At 43.1% G+C, this 15,388-nt stretch overlaps 1 protein-coding gene across 1 annotated transcript; it reads left to right on the top strand.

Moving 5' to 3' along the window:
- Positions 1–350: 350 nt before the first annotated feature.
- On the top strand, positions 351–5,261 carry LOC139454847 (mucin-22-like). The gene is made up of 4 exons (XM_071236468.1): positions 351–406; positions 1,498–2,331; positions 2,400–3,650; positions 3,779–5,261. Exons 1-4 carry the CDS (start codon positions 351–353, stop codon positions 5,259–5,261), a joined length of 3,624 nt encoding a protein of 1,207 aa, XP_071092569.1.
- Positions 5,262–15,388: the final 10,127 nt, after the last annotated feature.

Genomic DNA, 15,388 nt, shown 5'->3' with positions numbered 1-15,388 from the left:
CCAGCAGACCCGTCTAGCATCAAAACACGGGGCTGTGTACTCGCGGGCAGATGACTATATTGGGTAATTCGTTGCAATTTAATCGGTTCCCATCATTAGTGTCGGATTAACGAGTGTCGGATTAACGAGACTTGACTGTATTCACCATTGGAATTTAAAATGTCCTACTAACCTGAGGTTTTGCACCCCCCCCCCCCCCCCCCCCCCCCCCCCGAAAAAAAAGAAAAGAAAAAGAAGAAGCCAGAGAAGTTTTTATGAATAACAAGTGACACGTGTGAATATGTATTTGTCCTTTTAATAAGTGATACTACACGACTGCAGCTGATTATAAGGAAATGAAAACATACAAAATGACCTTCCTTAAAAAAAACAATCCAAGTATGAAAGTTACATCAAAGGACAAACAGTATGTGTGAGTCAGTTATATTTTACATCCCTTTAAACAGATCCGGTATTTCAGATTCACCAACACGTGACAATGTCAGGAAGAGAGCATGAGGCAGCGAGCATATTCCCGACATGGGTACAATGTGTGAAGCCCATTCCTGGTGTCCCCCGCCATGATATTGCTGGAATATTGCTAAAGGCGGCGTAAAACCATACTCACTCACTAAGGACATAGTCTGAACATAGCTAACAGAGACCTGAAGTTATAGGCAACTGGAAGCCAGGACTTAGATTATCACCTATTGATAGCATTCATTCACCCGAAGAGTGAGTGAGTGAGTGAGTTGGGTTTTACGCCGCTTTTAACAGTATTCCAGTTATATCACGGCGTGTCAGCTTAATGTGGGAGGAAAGCCCGAAGTGATGCAGGTCTCAGACGTTTACCGCTTCAGTGAAACCCACGAGCACGGGTATGGTGCTGACAAACCTAGAAACATAATAGGGGCGAACTTCACCCGAAGAAGCACTAAGCGTATACTCCGAAACGTTGTGTTCCTCATAAAAAGAAGTTGACATCACACGAAGGAATAAGCATATACCCCGAAATATTGTGTTCCACATAATAAAGAAGTTGACATCACACGAAGGAGTATGCATATACCCCGAAACGTTGTGTTCCTCATAAAAAGAAGTTGACATCACACGAAGGAGTAAGCATATACCCCGAAACGTTGTGTTTCACATAATAAAGTCCCATGAAGGAGTAAGCATATACTCCGAAACGTTGTGTTCCTCATAAAAAGAAGTTGACATCACACGAAGGAGTATTCATATACCCCGAAACGTTGTGTTCCACATAATAAAGAAGTTGACATCACACGAATGAGTAAGCATATACCTCGAAACGTTGTGCGTGAACTATATTCTGTAAACATATTGTTTGTGTACTCCAAAGAGAAATAAAATCTTTAAAAAAATGTATCAAGTGATGATCTGGACACTGCCTGTGATAATCAAGCGATGATCTCGACACACTGCCTACGTATCAAGTGATGATCTGGACACTGTCTATGTATCAAGTGATGATCTCGACACTGTTTATGTATCAAGTGATGATCTCGACACTGTCAATGTATCAATTGATGATCTCGACACTTCCTACGTATCAAGTGCTGATCTCGACACTGTCTACGTATCAAGTGATGATCTGGACACTGCCTACGTATCAAGTGCTGATCTCGACACTGACTATGTATCAAGTGATGATCTGGACACTGTCAATGTATCAAGTGGTGATCTCAACACTGTCTATGTATCAAGTGATGATCTCGACACTGTCTACGTATCAAGCGATGACCTCGACACTGATAATGTATCAAGTGATGATCTGGACACTGTCAATGTATCAAGCGATGATCTCGACACTGACTATGTATCAAGTGATGATCTCGACACTGTCTATGTATCAAGTGATGATCTGGACACTGTCAACGTATCAAGTGATGATCTCGACACTGACTATGTATCAAGTGATGATCTCGACACTGTCTCTGTATCAAGTGGTGATCTGGACACTGTCAATGTATCAAGTGATGATCTCAACACTGTCTCTGTATCAAGTGATGATCTCGACAATGTCTACGTATCAAGCGATGATCTCGACACTGATAATGTATCAAGTGATGATCTCAACACTGTCAACGTATCAAGCGATGATCTCGACACTGACTATGTATCAAGTGATGATCTCGACACTGACTATGTATCAAGTGATGATATGGACACTGTCTATGTATCAGGTGATGATCTCGTCACTTCCTACGTATCAAGTGATGATCTGGACACAGTCAATGTATCAAGTGATGATCTCGACACTGACTATGTATCAAGTGATGATCTCAACATTGCCTACGTATCAAGTGATGATATCGACACACTGCCTACGTATCAAGTGATGACCTCGACACTGTCTATGTATCAAGTGATGACCTCGACACTGTCTCTGTATCAAGTGATGACCTCGACACTGTCTATGTATCAAGTGATGATCTCGACACTGTTTATGTATCAAGTGATGATCTGGACACTGTCAACGTATCAAGTGATGATCTCGACACTGACTATGTATCAAGTGATGATCTGGACACTGTCAATGTATCAAGTGATGATCTCGACACTGTCTCTGTATCAAGTGATGATCTGGACATTGCCTTTGTATCAAGTGATGATCTCGACACTGACTATGTACCAAGTGATGACCTCGACAATGTCTATGTATCAAGTGATGACCTCGACACTGTCTGTGTATCAAGTGCTGACCTCGTCACTGTCTATGTATTAAGTGATAATCTCGACACTGTCAATGTATCAATTGATGATCTCGACACTGTCTATGTATCAAGTGCTGACCTCGACGCTGTCTATGTATCAAGTGATAATCTCGACACTGTCTATGTATCAAGTGATGACCTCGACACTGTCTATGTATCAAGTGATGACCTCGACACTGTCTATGTATCAAGTGATAATCTCGACACTGTCTATGTATCAAGTGCTGACCTCGACACTGTCTATGTATCAAGTGATGACCTCGACACTGTCTATGTATCAAGTGATAATCTCAACACTGTCTCTGTATCAAGTGATGATCTCGACACTGTCTACGTATCAAGCAATGACCTTGACACTGATAATGTATCAAGTGATGATCTGGACACTGTCTATGTATCAAGCGATGATCTCGACACTGATAATGTATCAAGTGATGATCTGGACACTGTCTCTGTATCAAGTGATGATCTCGACACTGTCTACGTATCAAGCAATGACCTTGACACTGATAATGTATCAAGTGATGATCTCGACACTGTCAATGTATCAAGCGATGATCTCGACACTGACTATGTATCAAGTGATGATCTGGACACTGTCTCTGTATCAAGTGATGATCTCGACACTGTCTACGAATCAAGCGATGACCTCGACACTGATAATGTATCAAGTGATGATCTCGACACTGTCAATGTATCAAGCGATGATCTCGACACTGATAATGTATCAAGTGATGACCTCGACACTGATAATGTATCAAGTGATGATCTCGACACTGTCAATGTATCAAGCGATGATCTCGACACTGACTATGTATCAAGTGATGATCTCGACACTGTCTATGTATCATGTGATGATCTGGACACTGTCAATGTATCAAGTGATGATCTCGACACTTCCTACGTATCAAGTGATGATCTGGACAAGTCAATGTATCAAGTGATGATCTCGACACTGACTATGTATCAAGTGATGATCTCAACATTTCCTACGTATCAAGTGATGATATCGACACTGACAATGTATCAAGTGATGATTTCGACACTGTCTATGTATCAAGTGATGACCTCGACACTGTCTATGTATCAAGTGCTGACCTCGACACTGGCTATGTATCAAGTGATGATCTCGACACTGTCTATGTATCAAGTGATGATCTGGACACTGTCAACGTATCAAGTGATGATCTCGACACTGTCTATGTATTAAGTGATAATCTCGACACTGTCAATGTATCAAGTGATGATCTCGACACTGTCTATGTATCAAGTGCTGACCTCGACACTGTCTATGTATCAAGTGATAATCTCGACACTGTCTATGTATCAAGTGATGACCTCGACACTGTCTATGTATCAAGTGATGACCTCGACACTGTCTATGTATCAAGTGATGACCTCGACACTGTCTCTGTATCAAGTGATAATCTCGACACTGTTTATGTATCAAGTGATGATCTCGACACTGTCTACGTATCAAGCGATGACCTTGACACTGATAATGTATCAAGTGATGATCTCGACACTGACTATGTATCAAGTGATGATCTCGACACTGTCTCTGTATCAAGTGATGATCTCGACAATGTCTACGTATCAAGCGATGATCTCGACACTGATAATGTATCAAGTGATGATCTCGACACTGTCAATGTATCAAGCGATGATCTCGACACTGACTATGTATCAATTGATGATCTCGACACTGACTATGTATCAAGTGATGATCTGGACACTGTCTATGTATCAGGTGATGATCTCGACACTTCCTACATATCAAGTGATGATCTGGACACAGTCAATGTATCAAGTGATGATATCGACACTGACAATGTATCAAGTGATGACCTCGACACTGTCTTTGTATCAAGTGATGACCTCGACACTGTCTATGTATCAAGTGCTGACCTCGACACTGTCTATGTATCAAGTGATGATCTCGACACTGTTTATGTATCAAGTGATGATCTGGACACTGTCAACGTATCAAGTGATGATCTCGACACTGACTATGTATCAAGTGATGATCTGGACACTGTCAATGTATCAAGTGATGATCTCGACACTGTCTCTGTATCAAGTGATGATCTGGACACTGTCTCTGTATCAAGTGATGATCTCGACACTGACTATGTACCAAGTGATGACCTCGACAATGTCTATGTATCAACTGATGACCTCGCCACTGTCTGTGTATCAAGTGCTGACCTCGCCACTGTCTATGTATTAAGTGATAATCTCGACACTGGCAATGTATCAAGTGCTGACCTCGACACTGTCTATGTATCAAGTGATAATCTCGACACTGTCTATGTATCAAGTGATGACCTCGACACTGTCTATGTATCAAGTGATGACCTCGACACTGTCTATGTATCAAGTGACAATCTCGACACTGTCTATGTATCAAGTGATGATCTGGACACTGTATATGTATCAAGTGATGATCTCGACACTGCCTGTGATAATCAAGCGCTGATCTTTCTCCCGACACTGCCTTTGTATCACGTGACGACCATTATGCATTTTTATGCTTCAGGGTAATATAAAGATTTATCTCAATGAATAACATTTTTTCACTCCTGATCCAATCTGCTGGTAATTCATGTTATTGTTCACCCGAGCTTTGTATGACACTGACAGCATCCTTCGAACGGTAAGACCGCCTCCATGGTGTAGTCGATAGAGTGTCTGCCGGAAAGTGGTAGATCGGTTGTTCGGACGTGTCATACCAAAAAACGTTAAAATATGGTACTTGTTGTTACCTGGTGCTCGGCATTAAGGGTTTGTTTTGTTTTGTTTGTTTTTTAACGCCGCACTCAGCAGTATTCCAGCTATATATCTGTAAAATAATCGAGTCTGGACAAGACAATCCAGTGATCGACATCATGAGCATCGATCCACGCAATTGGGATCGATGACATGTATCAACCAAGTCAGCCAGTCTGACCACCCAATCCCGTTAGTCGCCTTTTACGACAAGCATAGTCGCCTTTTCCGGCAAGTATGGGTTGCTGAAGACCTATTCTACCCCGGAATCTCGGCATTAAGGGGCTAAAACAAGGACTGGTCGGCTCGGAGTCAGTATACTGTGTCCGTGTGGGGTATTGAAGTTACAACAACAGCAGTGTATCTCAGTAGGCTCGCAATATTAAACCGTCATCAGTGCGGGCTAGTACAGACAGTTACCTACTCACGTCCAGGCACTTTATGCTATATAAATGGAAAATTGGCACAATTGGCAAATTCAGATAGGGCGGTCGGGTAGCCTAGTGGTTAAAGCGTTCGCTCGTCACGCCGAAGACCCGGCTTCGATTCCCGATATGGGTACAATATGTGAAGCCCATTTCTTGTGTCCCCCGCCGTGATATAGCTGGATTATTGCTAAAAGCGGCGTAAAACCATACGCATTCATTGTTGCGATCTATCTCACGGAGCATATTATTCGAATCAATACCATGTTCGTCCTTGAGAACAATCTATTTTCTAATAAGTAGGACTTCCGGGATGACCAGATGCCGTGCTTTGTGTTGTGTTCCATTTCTTCAACTGCCAGCTGATATTGACAACAGCAATGACATCTGTACTTCGTCGTGAAGATCAGGGGCAGAATAGATCTTCAGCAACCTATGCTTGCTGTACAAGGCGTCTGTGCTTGTCGTAAGAGGCGACTAACGGGATCGGGTGGTCAGGCTGGCTGACTTGGTTGATGCATGTCATCGTATTCCCAATGCGTAGATCGATGTTCATGTCAATCATTGGATTGTCTGGTCCAGACTCGATTATTTACAGACCGCCGTCATAGAGCTGGAATATTGCTGAGTGCGGCTTTAAACAACAAACAAACTAAAACTTCCTACAGTCAGGTTGATGTATCGAGGCGATTGATGACAACCACTCGGTGGCCCGACCACCCGCTCCCGCTAGTCGCCTCTTACGACAAGCATATTCTCCTGTTACGGCAAGCATGGATTGCTGAAGACCTGTTCAATCTGGATCTTCACGGGTCAGCTGTCTAAGTAACACAACACAAACAAAGCATGAGATAATGATAAACTAAGTCACAGTTTCAAGTATATATAATTGTATGTGTAACCAACACTGCAGCATGTTTGACTTTAGGGCACGCGTATCATGGCGAGCATGTGAAAACATCCTCTTGTTTTCGACAGTAAGGCAAGCGTGTGAGAACATTTTCAAATGTGTCACACTATATAACAAAACAGGCTGGTTAGTTGGTTGGTTTGTTGTTTAACGCCGCGCTCAGCAATATTCCAGCTACATGACGGCGGTCTGTAAATAATCGAGTCTGGACCAGAAAATCCAGTTATTGACATCATGAACATCAATTCACGCAATTGGGATCGATGACATGCATCAACCAAGTCAGCAAGCCTGACCAGCCGATCCCGTTAGTCTTACGACAAGCATAGTCGCCTTTTGCAAGCATGAGTTGCTTCCCCGGATCTTCACGCGTCCAGGACCGCCTCCGTGGTCTAGTGGTAGATCGTCCGCCCGGAGAGCGGAAGGTCCAGGAGTCCAGTGGTCCAAGGTCCGCGTCATACCAAAAGACGTTAAAAGATGGTACTTGTTGTTACCCTGTCTGGCGCTCAGCATTAAGGGGCTAAAACAACGACTGGTCGGCTCGGAGTCAGTTTACTGTGTCTGAGTGGGATATTCATTGTTAAACTGCAGCATGGTATCTCAGTGTGCTAGCACTAGAAATCGGCATCAGTCGGGACTTGTACAAGCAGCCACACAAACACACACGCGTACATGCACGTCGCTATATAAGTGCAATCATCTTGGACGCGACGTTAAACCCCATTTCACCTCACCTCACCTTCACGCGTCCGTCTCCTGTGTGTTTCGAATGGGCCAAGTTTTACTCCTTATGTGATTATCAAATGGTTTTATCACCGAAATTTTACTCAATGTAAGGTAAGGATTAAATATGAAACAAAATTATTCCTTGATTGATTCTTATTGCAACAGATACAATGTCATTAAAATCATATCTTAGTTCTCGCTACTGCTGAAAAATGTCGTCAGATCTTTGTTTAGCGGAAGCAACAACTAAGATGTGGTTTTCGTGAGATTGCCTAAGATACCCCGTCCTTGACAGTAATTGTAGCGCCAAATAAATGCGACGTCACGTCAGGTTTCTCAGTACGGATCCGGGGCCAGGACACCTGTGTTCTATCAGGGCAACACGTGTTGTCGAATATAAAATTAGTTAGCTGCTTATAATTTATACACTCACAGCCAAAAGAAACCCGAACCGAAGAAACATATGGAGAAGTTGGTTGTTGGTTGGTTTGTTGTTTAACGCCACACTCAGCAATATTCCAGCTATATGACGGCGGTCTGTAAATAATCGAGTCTGGACCAGACAATCCAGTGATTGATATCATGAGCATCGATCCACGCAATTGGGATCGATGACATGCATCAACCAAGTCAGCGAGCCTGACCACCCGATTCCGTTAGTCGCCTTTTACAACAAGCATGTGTTGCTGAAGACCTATTCTACCACGGAATCTTCACGGGTCTATAGAGAATTATGTACGTTGAGAAGATATGTTTCCAATGTGTACCTGGGCGGCCGGGTAGCCTAGTGGTTAAAGCGTTTGTTCGTCACGCGGAAGACTCGGGTTCGAATCCCGACATGGGTACAATGTGTGAAGCCCATTTCTTGTGTCCCCCGCCGTGATATTGCTGGAATCTTGCTAAAAGCGGCGTAAAACCAAACTCACTCACTCACTCCATTGTGTAACACTGAAAAACAAAACTAACAATCAGTCAAGTGTTACCACAGAGTGTCTATATTCTTATCACGATATGCTGCACGTGATTTCTAACCTTTACACGCTAATCCTGCACGAGACAACTGGTGCATGTCGAGTCATGGATCTATGACGTCACATGTGATGCGTTCATGAGCGTCGGATCACACAACATACCAGTGTGTTCGTTTGCGCATCAAACCAATCTGATATCTCTTGAATAAGAGTAATTTTTCATATATTAACCAACATGTATGATGGTCAGGTTCGTATAGGTCCTAATTGCATAGATGGATACTCATGATGTCAATCACTGGATTGTCTGGTCCAGACTCAATTATTTATAGACCTCTGTCAAATAGCAGTAATATTTCTGAGTTCGGGTCTTGGGTTTACAAAGGGACGCAACTCTTGTCGGCGCATCAGAAGACTGATCCACGTGTGTCCCAGTAAAACAAATAACTGAGATCAATATGTAGAGATTATAATACGAGCGTGTTTCAAACTAATTTTATGAAACGAGAGTCAGATTCTTGTATTCCCCGAGCGAAAGCAATGGCAATACATAAATTCTTACACGAGTTTCGTAAAATCAGTATGACAGACATGTGAGTGTCATAATTTCCTTATTACCGACTGTTTCTTAATTCTATTGAGCTCCCCTTTAGAAAAAAATGATCACCACCGCTGTCCTGGAAAACCACAATCTGTCGAATGACGTCAACAATCTTCAGCTATGAATTTATTTCTAGGGTGACGTCATTCCGACCTTATGTCACAATAACATTCAAATGACGTCAACAATGACGTCCGGATGACGGAAACATTCCACTGGTGCGCGAGAAGTGATATTTGCACAAGTGCAAATGCGATTTTTAATAACTCGGTTATTTCTAACCCTATGGGTAATGAAACGAATTACCTGACATTCTTATTTGATTTTGAGAAATTTGGGTTGTTTCAAACGACACGTTCAAATCCGGGATGGAGTGGAGATCCTTGGTTTGTGGTGAATTTTACCAGATCTGCCTGAACTCGCTCTTTCGAACCTCCGCTCTGAAGCTATGACTGACATTGTTGAAAACAGCGAAGGGACCAACCTTATCACTCATTCACCCCTGAATGCAAAATACCTGTTATAGTGCGCAAACTTGCTTAATAATTGATATCAAAATATCAAAATAATATTCAAAATTTATAAAATTAACTCACGTATCTTCACAATCAAACTTCGGACATCTCACATCGTCAGTTTTGCTTCACCAGATTGAACAAGCTGCACTTATTGAGCACAAATTGCAGGAATTTAAACTAGGAGCTTTAGACCTACTCTCAACGTTACCTGGCCCAAATTCAGAATTTCTAACAAGCTTACCCAGCAATCGTTGAAGATTCCGCTTTCAGATTTCAGATTTCAGTTAGAATCTCACCATTTATGGCAAGATGTATATTCTTCCATTCTATTTTAAGGAAAAATTACCGTGAGACAGCACGTTCTCATACCCATGCACTTGTGTTTCACAAAAGTGGTAAACGTGTAAGGCCTGCATGACTTCGGACTTTCCTCCCACATCAAGCCGGGATCGGGTGGTAAGGCTCGCTGACTTGGTTGATGCATGTCATCCATCCCAATTGCGTGGATCGATGCTCATGACGTCAATCACTGGATTGTCTGGTCAAGACTCGATTATTTACAGACCGCCGTCATATAGCTGGAATATTGCTGAGTGTGGCGTTAAACAACAAACAAACAAATCACATCAAGCTGACAAGACAGGAGAAAACTGATTGGAATTCTGTTCAAAGCGGCGTCAAAAACACACTGATTTACATAGCTGGATGACGTGTGAAATGGTCATTAACGTCCCGTTCAAGATTGTTGCACTTATGTAGCGGGGGCACGGCGCCGCGATTCGCTGTGCAGAGTTGCGTTCCTTGGGTTCGAATCCCGGTTCGCCCAGAGTATGTTTCTAGGTTTGTCAGCACCATACCCGTGCTCGTGAGTTTCACCGAAGTGGTAAACGTCTGAGACCTGAGTAGTATAGTCTCAGTCCGCAGAAGGCCATTTTGGTTGATCCGGTTGATCCAGGCGGATGCGAAGGTGATTGGCTGATCCAAGTCACGTGGTCAGATAGGATGACTCATGCATCAACAGCGCGTCGGGAAAGAGTGGGGAATGAAAGGTGTGTGTTTATAAGGCAGAAAAGAATTCATAAGAAAACAAAAGTAAAGGGTTATGAATAGAGCTAAATATATAGCGTGCTGCCCTGAATAGACAAGCAGTCCAGTTTGAATTGAGCGCGCTTGACAACTCACGTGGCCTCGTCGTTTAACCCGCGCTCGCTAGAGCGTGCGACCTGCTTTGATGAATACAGGGTGTGTGTTGAAAGTACATCATACCACAATAGAGACGGGTTGTGTCAACATGATATACGCCGGGTAATGTAGGAATAAAAAATGTACGTCTAGCTGGATCAAATTCATCTTGTACGGTGTACAAGTTGTACACCATGAACGTTAGACAACCTGTACAGAAAAAATATAGATAAAATAGATAAGACTTCACAATCAGCAAGCTAGCAGTGTAGTTTACATTTAGCGCGCAACAACGAGGTAGTCACGTCAACCTGCATTGACTATAAGGCTGAATGCAGCCGGATTTCGAATCACCCGCGCTGCGTACTATTTTGAACCATTTGTATAGAGGGCGTTCACTTATTCAGGTCTGTCCCGACTTGCATAGTTGATGTTTCAAAGCTAACTTTTCCTTTTAACGCCATGATAAATAAACCGTGCGGTTTGAGTTTGAACCGTGTAACATGATGTGCACAGTTTTACTTCAGAACGTGCTATTTTGAAAATAGATAGAAAACTGATAAGTACATGTAGCAGTGTGACGGCACGAAGCTAGGTTTGTTTGGAAAGTGATGGAAGCAATCTATAGGACACCTCGTAAACTGAGGCGTTTGAACGATAAGAAACGCCGAATTTCCCTCTACGTGAGAGGAATTGTGAAACTGGGACCTCCTGGACGGAAATCGTTACAAGCAATTGATAAAGCATACACTATAGACAACCATTCAACCTTAAAACAGCGTAGGAAAGGAATCCACAATCATAGGTTTCTGGTGTACCCAAGGGACGCAACCCTACACAGCGAATCGCGGCGCCTTAGACGACTGGGCCACCCGTGCAACCATGAAATGCTGGGAGCCTGATAATGATACTTATAATCACATAAAAAGGCCAACATATCCTGCGAAACCTGTTTTTCGGAAACATATACAATTGACTGACAACATAAAAGGACATTACTCTGTACGGATTATCTTACTGTTATATTGGGACGGTACCGTCTGGATAACCAAGGTTTCACGTTTTTTCACGAATTTGTCTCCATGACGACACAGAAGAAGGAACTTACATTATGCAGTAAACTATTAAAATTCCCCTACACGAAACAAAACAGAGAGAGGAAGTCTTACCGGCACAGCTTCCTTATAGTACATACAACCCAGTGGGCTGGGTCGCTTATGTAGTTGGTTGGTTGGTTTGTTGTTTAACGCCGCACTAAGCAATATTCCAGCTATATGACGGCGGTCTGTAAATAATCGAGTCTGGGCCAGACAATCCAGATTGAAATAATGAACATCGATCAACGCAATTGGGATCGATGACATGCATCTACAAAGTCAGCGAGACAGTTAGTCGCCTCTTACGACAATTAAAGGCGGAATAGGCTGCATTAAAGGCGGAGAAGGCTCGGGCAAGTTTGTTTGCCTCAGCAAGTTTGTTTCAAGTCAATCAAACACCACGTCTCTTTCCTGCGTTCAAAGTGGCGTTAAAACCAACTCACTCATTCGTGTTTTTGCCATGTCATATTTTATTATATATGTAAACGCCTTATCGAGGGGTCACGCGGATAATAAGTAGATAAAAGTTTTCGAAAATACGTCGCAAAACAGTAGTTTAGTTGCATCTGGAATGAACCGCTTTATACCACATTGACTGTTACTTGGTATGTATTGGCTAAACCACTGGCTGCATTTTGGCGTGTGTTTTGTGCTTTGTTCATCACCATTCTTGCACGTTTCGTTGTTTTTAATAGGCTGTCCATTTTTCAGTTTCATAAAAGAATCCAGTCAGCATGACATAGGCATAAACAACATGGCCTTTAACTGGCAATCACATTGTCAACATACTCAGATCTACTGAAGCTTGGTTGGCAGCCTGCAAACCTAGGTGACGCTTCAATAATGATGTTGAGTATATATCAATCTAACTGCTAATAGATACCATAACCATACATGAAAACTTCACGAAAGACACAATCTAGACCGACACTAGACTGGGCGACAGTCTGCTTGAGGATGCTAACGAAAAAAATTCAAAATTAATATGTCATATTAAAACCAACGTGATTGATTGTAGCTTAAATGGCTGTGACCAAACAAACAGACCTCGTTCATGGACAGTGTTCTATGTGAGGAGACAGTGGGACAATGTCCGGGGACTCGATCACCCCGTTACGATGCTAGGTAACCGCTTATCTCGTAATAATATAAACATCATCTGTTATCTCACGATCGTCATCCTCCTCCTCGTCATCACCGTCGTTATCCTCTACAACTATTTCAGATTCAGTCTCACTTTCTATTTCCGGCATATCCATCAAAGTCACAACAGAGAAAGAAACCACAAGCAGCCAAGAAGTCGACGCTGAAGACAAAGAAGAGACAGGTAACACCTAAAATGAAAAAGATGACAACCAAACAGGGATCGAAGACAACACCCCAACCCGTGAAAATACAACATGTGTCGGAGGTGAAGGCTGTGGTGGAACGGGCACTTGCTGCCTTGAAGCGTCAACAGAGTCAAGGGTATAAAAGAAAGCTTCATACCCTCTAATCGCACACCGTATTGGATCACCATGGGGGTTGCCACCTGTCCGGTCTGTGAAAAAATGTTTTCAAGGAGAGATGTCATGTTACGACACAAGAGAAATAAACATAGCATACCGCCGCCGCCGCCGTTACAAGCCCACCCGCCGCCGCAAGTCTACTCGCCATTACAAGCCCACCCGCTAACGCCGCCGCCGTTACAAGCCCACCCGCCGCCGCAAGTCTACTCGCCATTACAAGCCCACCCGCCGCAGCAAGTCTACTCGCCATTACAAGCCCACCCGGTAACGCCGCCGCAAGTCCACCCACCGCCGCCGCTGCGTCAAGCCAACCCGCCGTTACAGACCTGCATCACTTCAGGCTTTCCTCCCACATTAAGCTGACACGCCGTGATATACTGGAATACTGTTAAAAGCGCTGTTAAACCCAACTCACTCACTTATGTAGCGACGTGTGTGTGTGTGTGTGTGTGTCGCTGACTTGTCTAATTCTGTTTCGTTTTGTTTGTTGTTTAACGCCGCACTCATCAATATTCCAGCTAAAAGACAGCAATCTGTAATTGATCGAGCCTGGAAAAGACAATCCAGTGATTGACATTATGAGTATCGATCTACTCAGTTGGGTTGTCGTTGTTTGTTATTAAACGCCGCACTCAGCAATATTCCAGCCATATGACGACGGTCTGTAAATAATCGAGTCTGGACCAGACAATCCACTGACTGACATCGATCTACGCGACTGAGATACGATGACATGCGTCAACCAAGTCAGCGAGCCTGACCACCCGATCCCGTAAGTCGCTTCTTACGACAAGCATAGTCGCTTTTTACGGCAAGCATAGGTTGCTGAAGACCTATTTTAACCTGATCTTCACAGGTAGTGTGTTTTCGTACTCCTATTGCGTTGGACCTTAATATTGTCTAGATCAATCACTGGTTTATCTAGTCCAGACTCGATCATTTACAGCCCCCATCCCACAGCTGAAATATCGCGTTTGTGTAATTGTATAATAAATCCGGCTCGAGAACATGGCTGATTGCGTTCCATCGTACCCCGTAGGCTCGGATCGTTGTTCATAATATTAATCATTAGTTTGTTTGGTCCAGAGTCAATTATTTTCAGGCCGCCGTCATATAGCATGAAGATTGCTCAGCGCAGCGTTAAACGACAAACTTTTTTTAGAAAATACATTTCGTTACTTAGTTAGAAGACAACAAAGTGGATTTTTAATTACATAAAGCAAACATTCCAGACCAAATAGACTAAAGCCTGTGAATAGCCTTCAAATCATCCGAATATATCGTCCCATGTCCGAGCAACTCCGAGTTTTAACGAATCATTTTGTTGGCTCAGCTGATCAAATCTAATCCACGTTGTTTCTATTAATTAATTAAGTATAAACTTATCAGCTCATAAATTGGAATCTTTTGAAAGGTATCGAACATTCACGATAACCGTCCCACAAGTTCACTATCCCACACTTCAAATAACTAATTGGATTACATGGACGGATTGCATAAAAATCCAGGTAGAGTTGTGCTTTCCACACGCCATGCACATTATTCAATACTCACCAGTGATCGAAGCTGTGCAGGTGAGCTTGACATGGCTGGCGGAAGCGTTACTGTCACGTGACACGCGATTTCCAAGCACAACAACGTTCAAGTTATCTGGCGGGGTCCCAAATACCGCAAGATATTTCAGTGTAGACCACAAATTTCGAGAAGAACAACTAAAATCTGGTTTCGGTCCGTGCAAAGCGTGAGGGCATAGGAACTGTCACCGTGGAATAAACATTTCAGTTTGACAAGCACGTGGTGCATATTTCTGCCCGCATTTCGCGTGCAGCGCGTGCTGGGTGACAGCTGATAGGAGGTTGTGGGTACTCAGGCGCTAATGCAAAGCCTGCCAGTACATGTTTGCAAGAAGCGCTAGGCTTATATTGCTGGTGCTTTACGGGACGTTAAAGGCATGGTCATGTCGT

The sequence above is a fragment of the Haliotis cracherodii genome, unplaced genomic scaffold (genome assembly GCF_022045235.1).
Source record: "Haliotis cracherodii isolate W230 unplaced genomic scaffold, xgHalCrac1.p SCAF_11, whole genome shotgun sequence".
In the NCBI taxonomy this organism is placed as follows: Eukaryota; Metazoa; Mollusca; class Gastropoda; order Lepetellida; family Haliotidae; genus Haliotis; species Haliotis cracherodii.
The sequence above is the reverse complement of the archived record's forward strand: the minus strand, read 5'-3'. Positions and strand labels throughout refer to the sequence as shown.

Bases quoted from the DNA above. Each gene is read 5' to 3' on its own strand.
- LOC139454847 (XM_071236468.1), top strand. From the start codon at position 351: ATGACCTTCCTTAAAAAAAACAATCCAAGTATGAAAGTTACATCAAAG. The intron at 407-1,497 runs GTATGTGTGAGT...TTATGTATCAAG, and splicing joins GTTACATCAAAGGACAAACA to TGATGATCTCGACACTGTCA. The intron at 2,332-2,399 runs GTATCAAGTGAT...CTCTGTATCAAG, and splicing joins GATATCGACACACTGCCTAC to TGATGACCTCGACACTGTCT.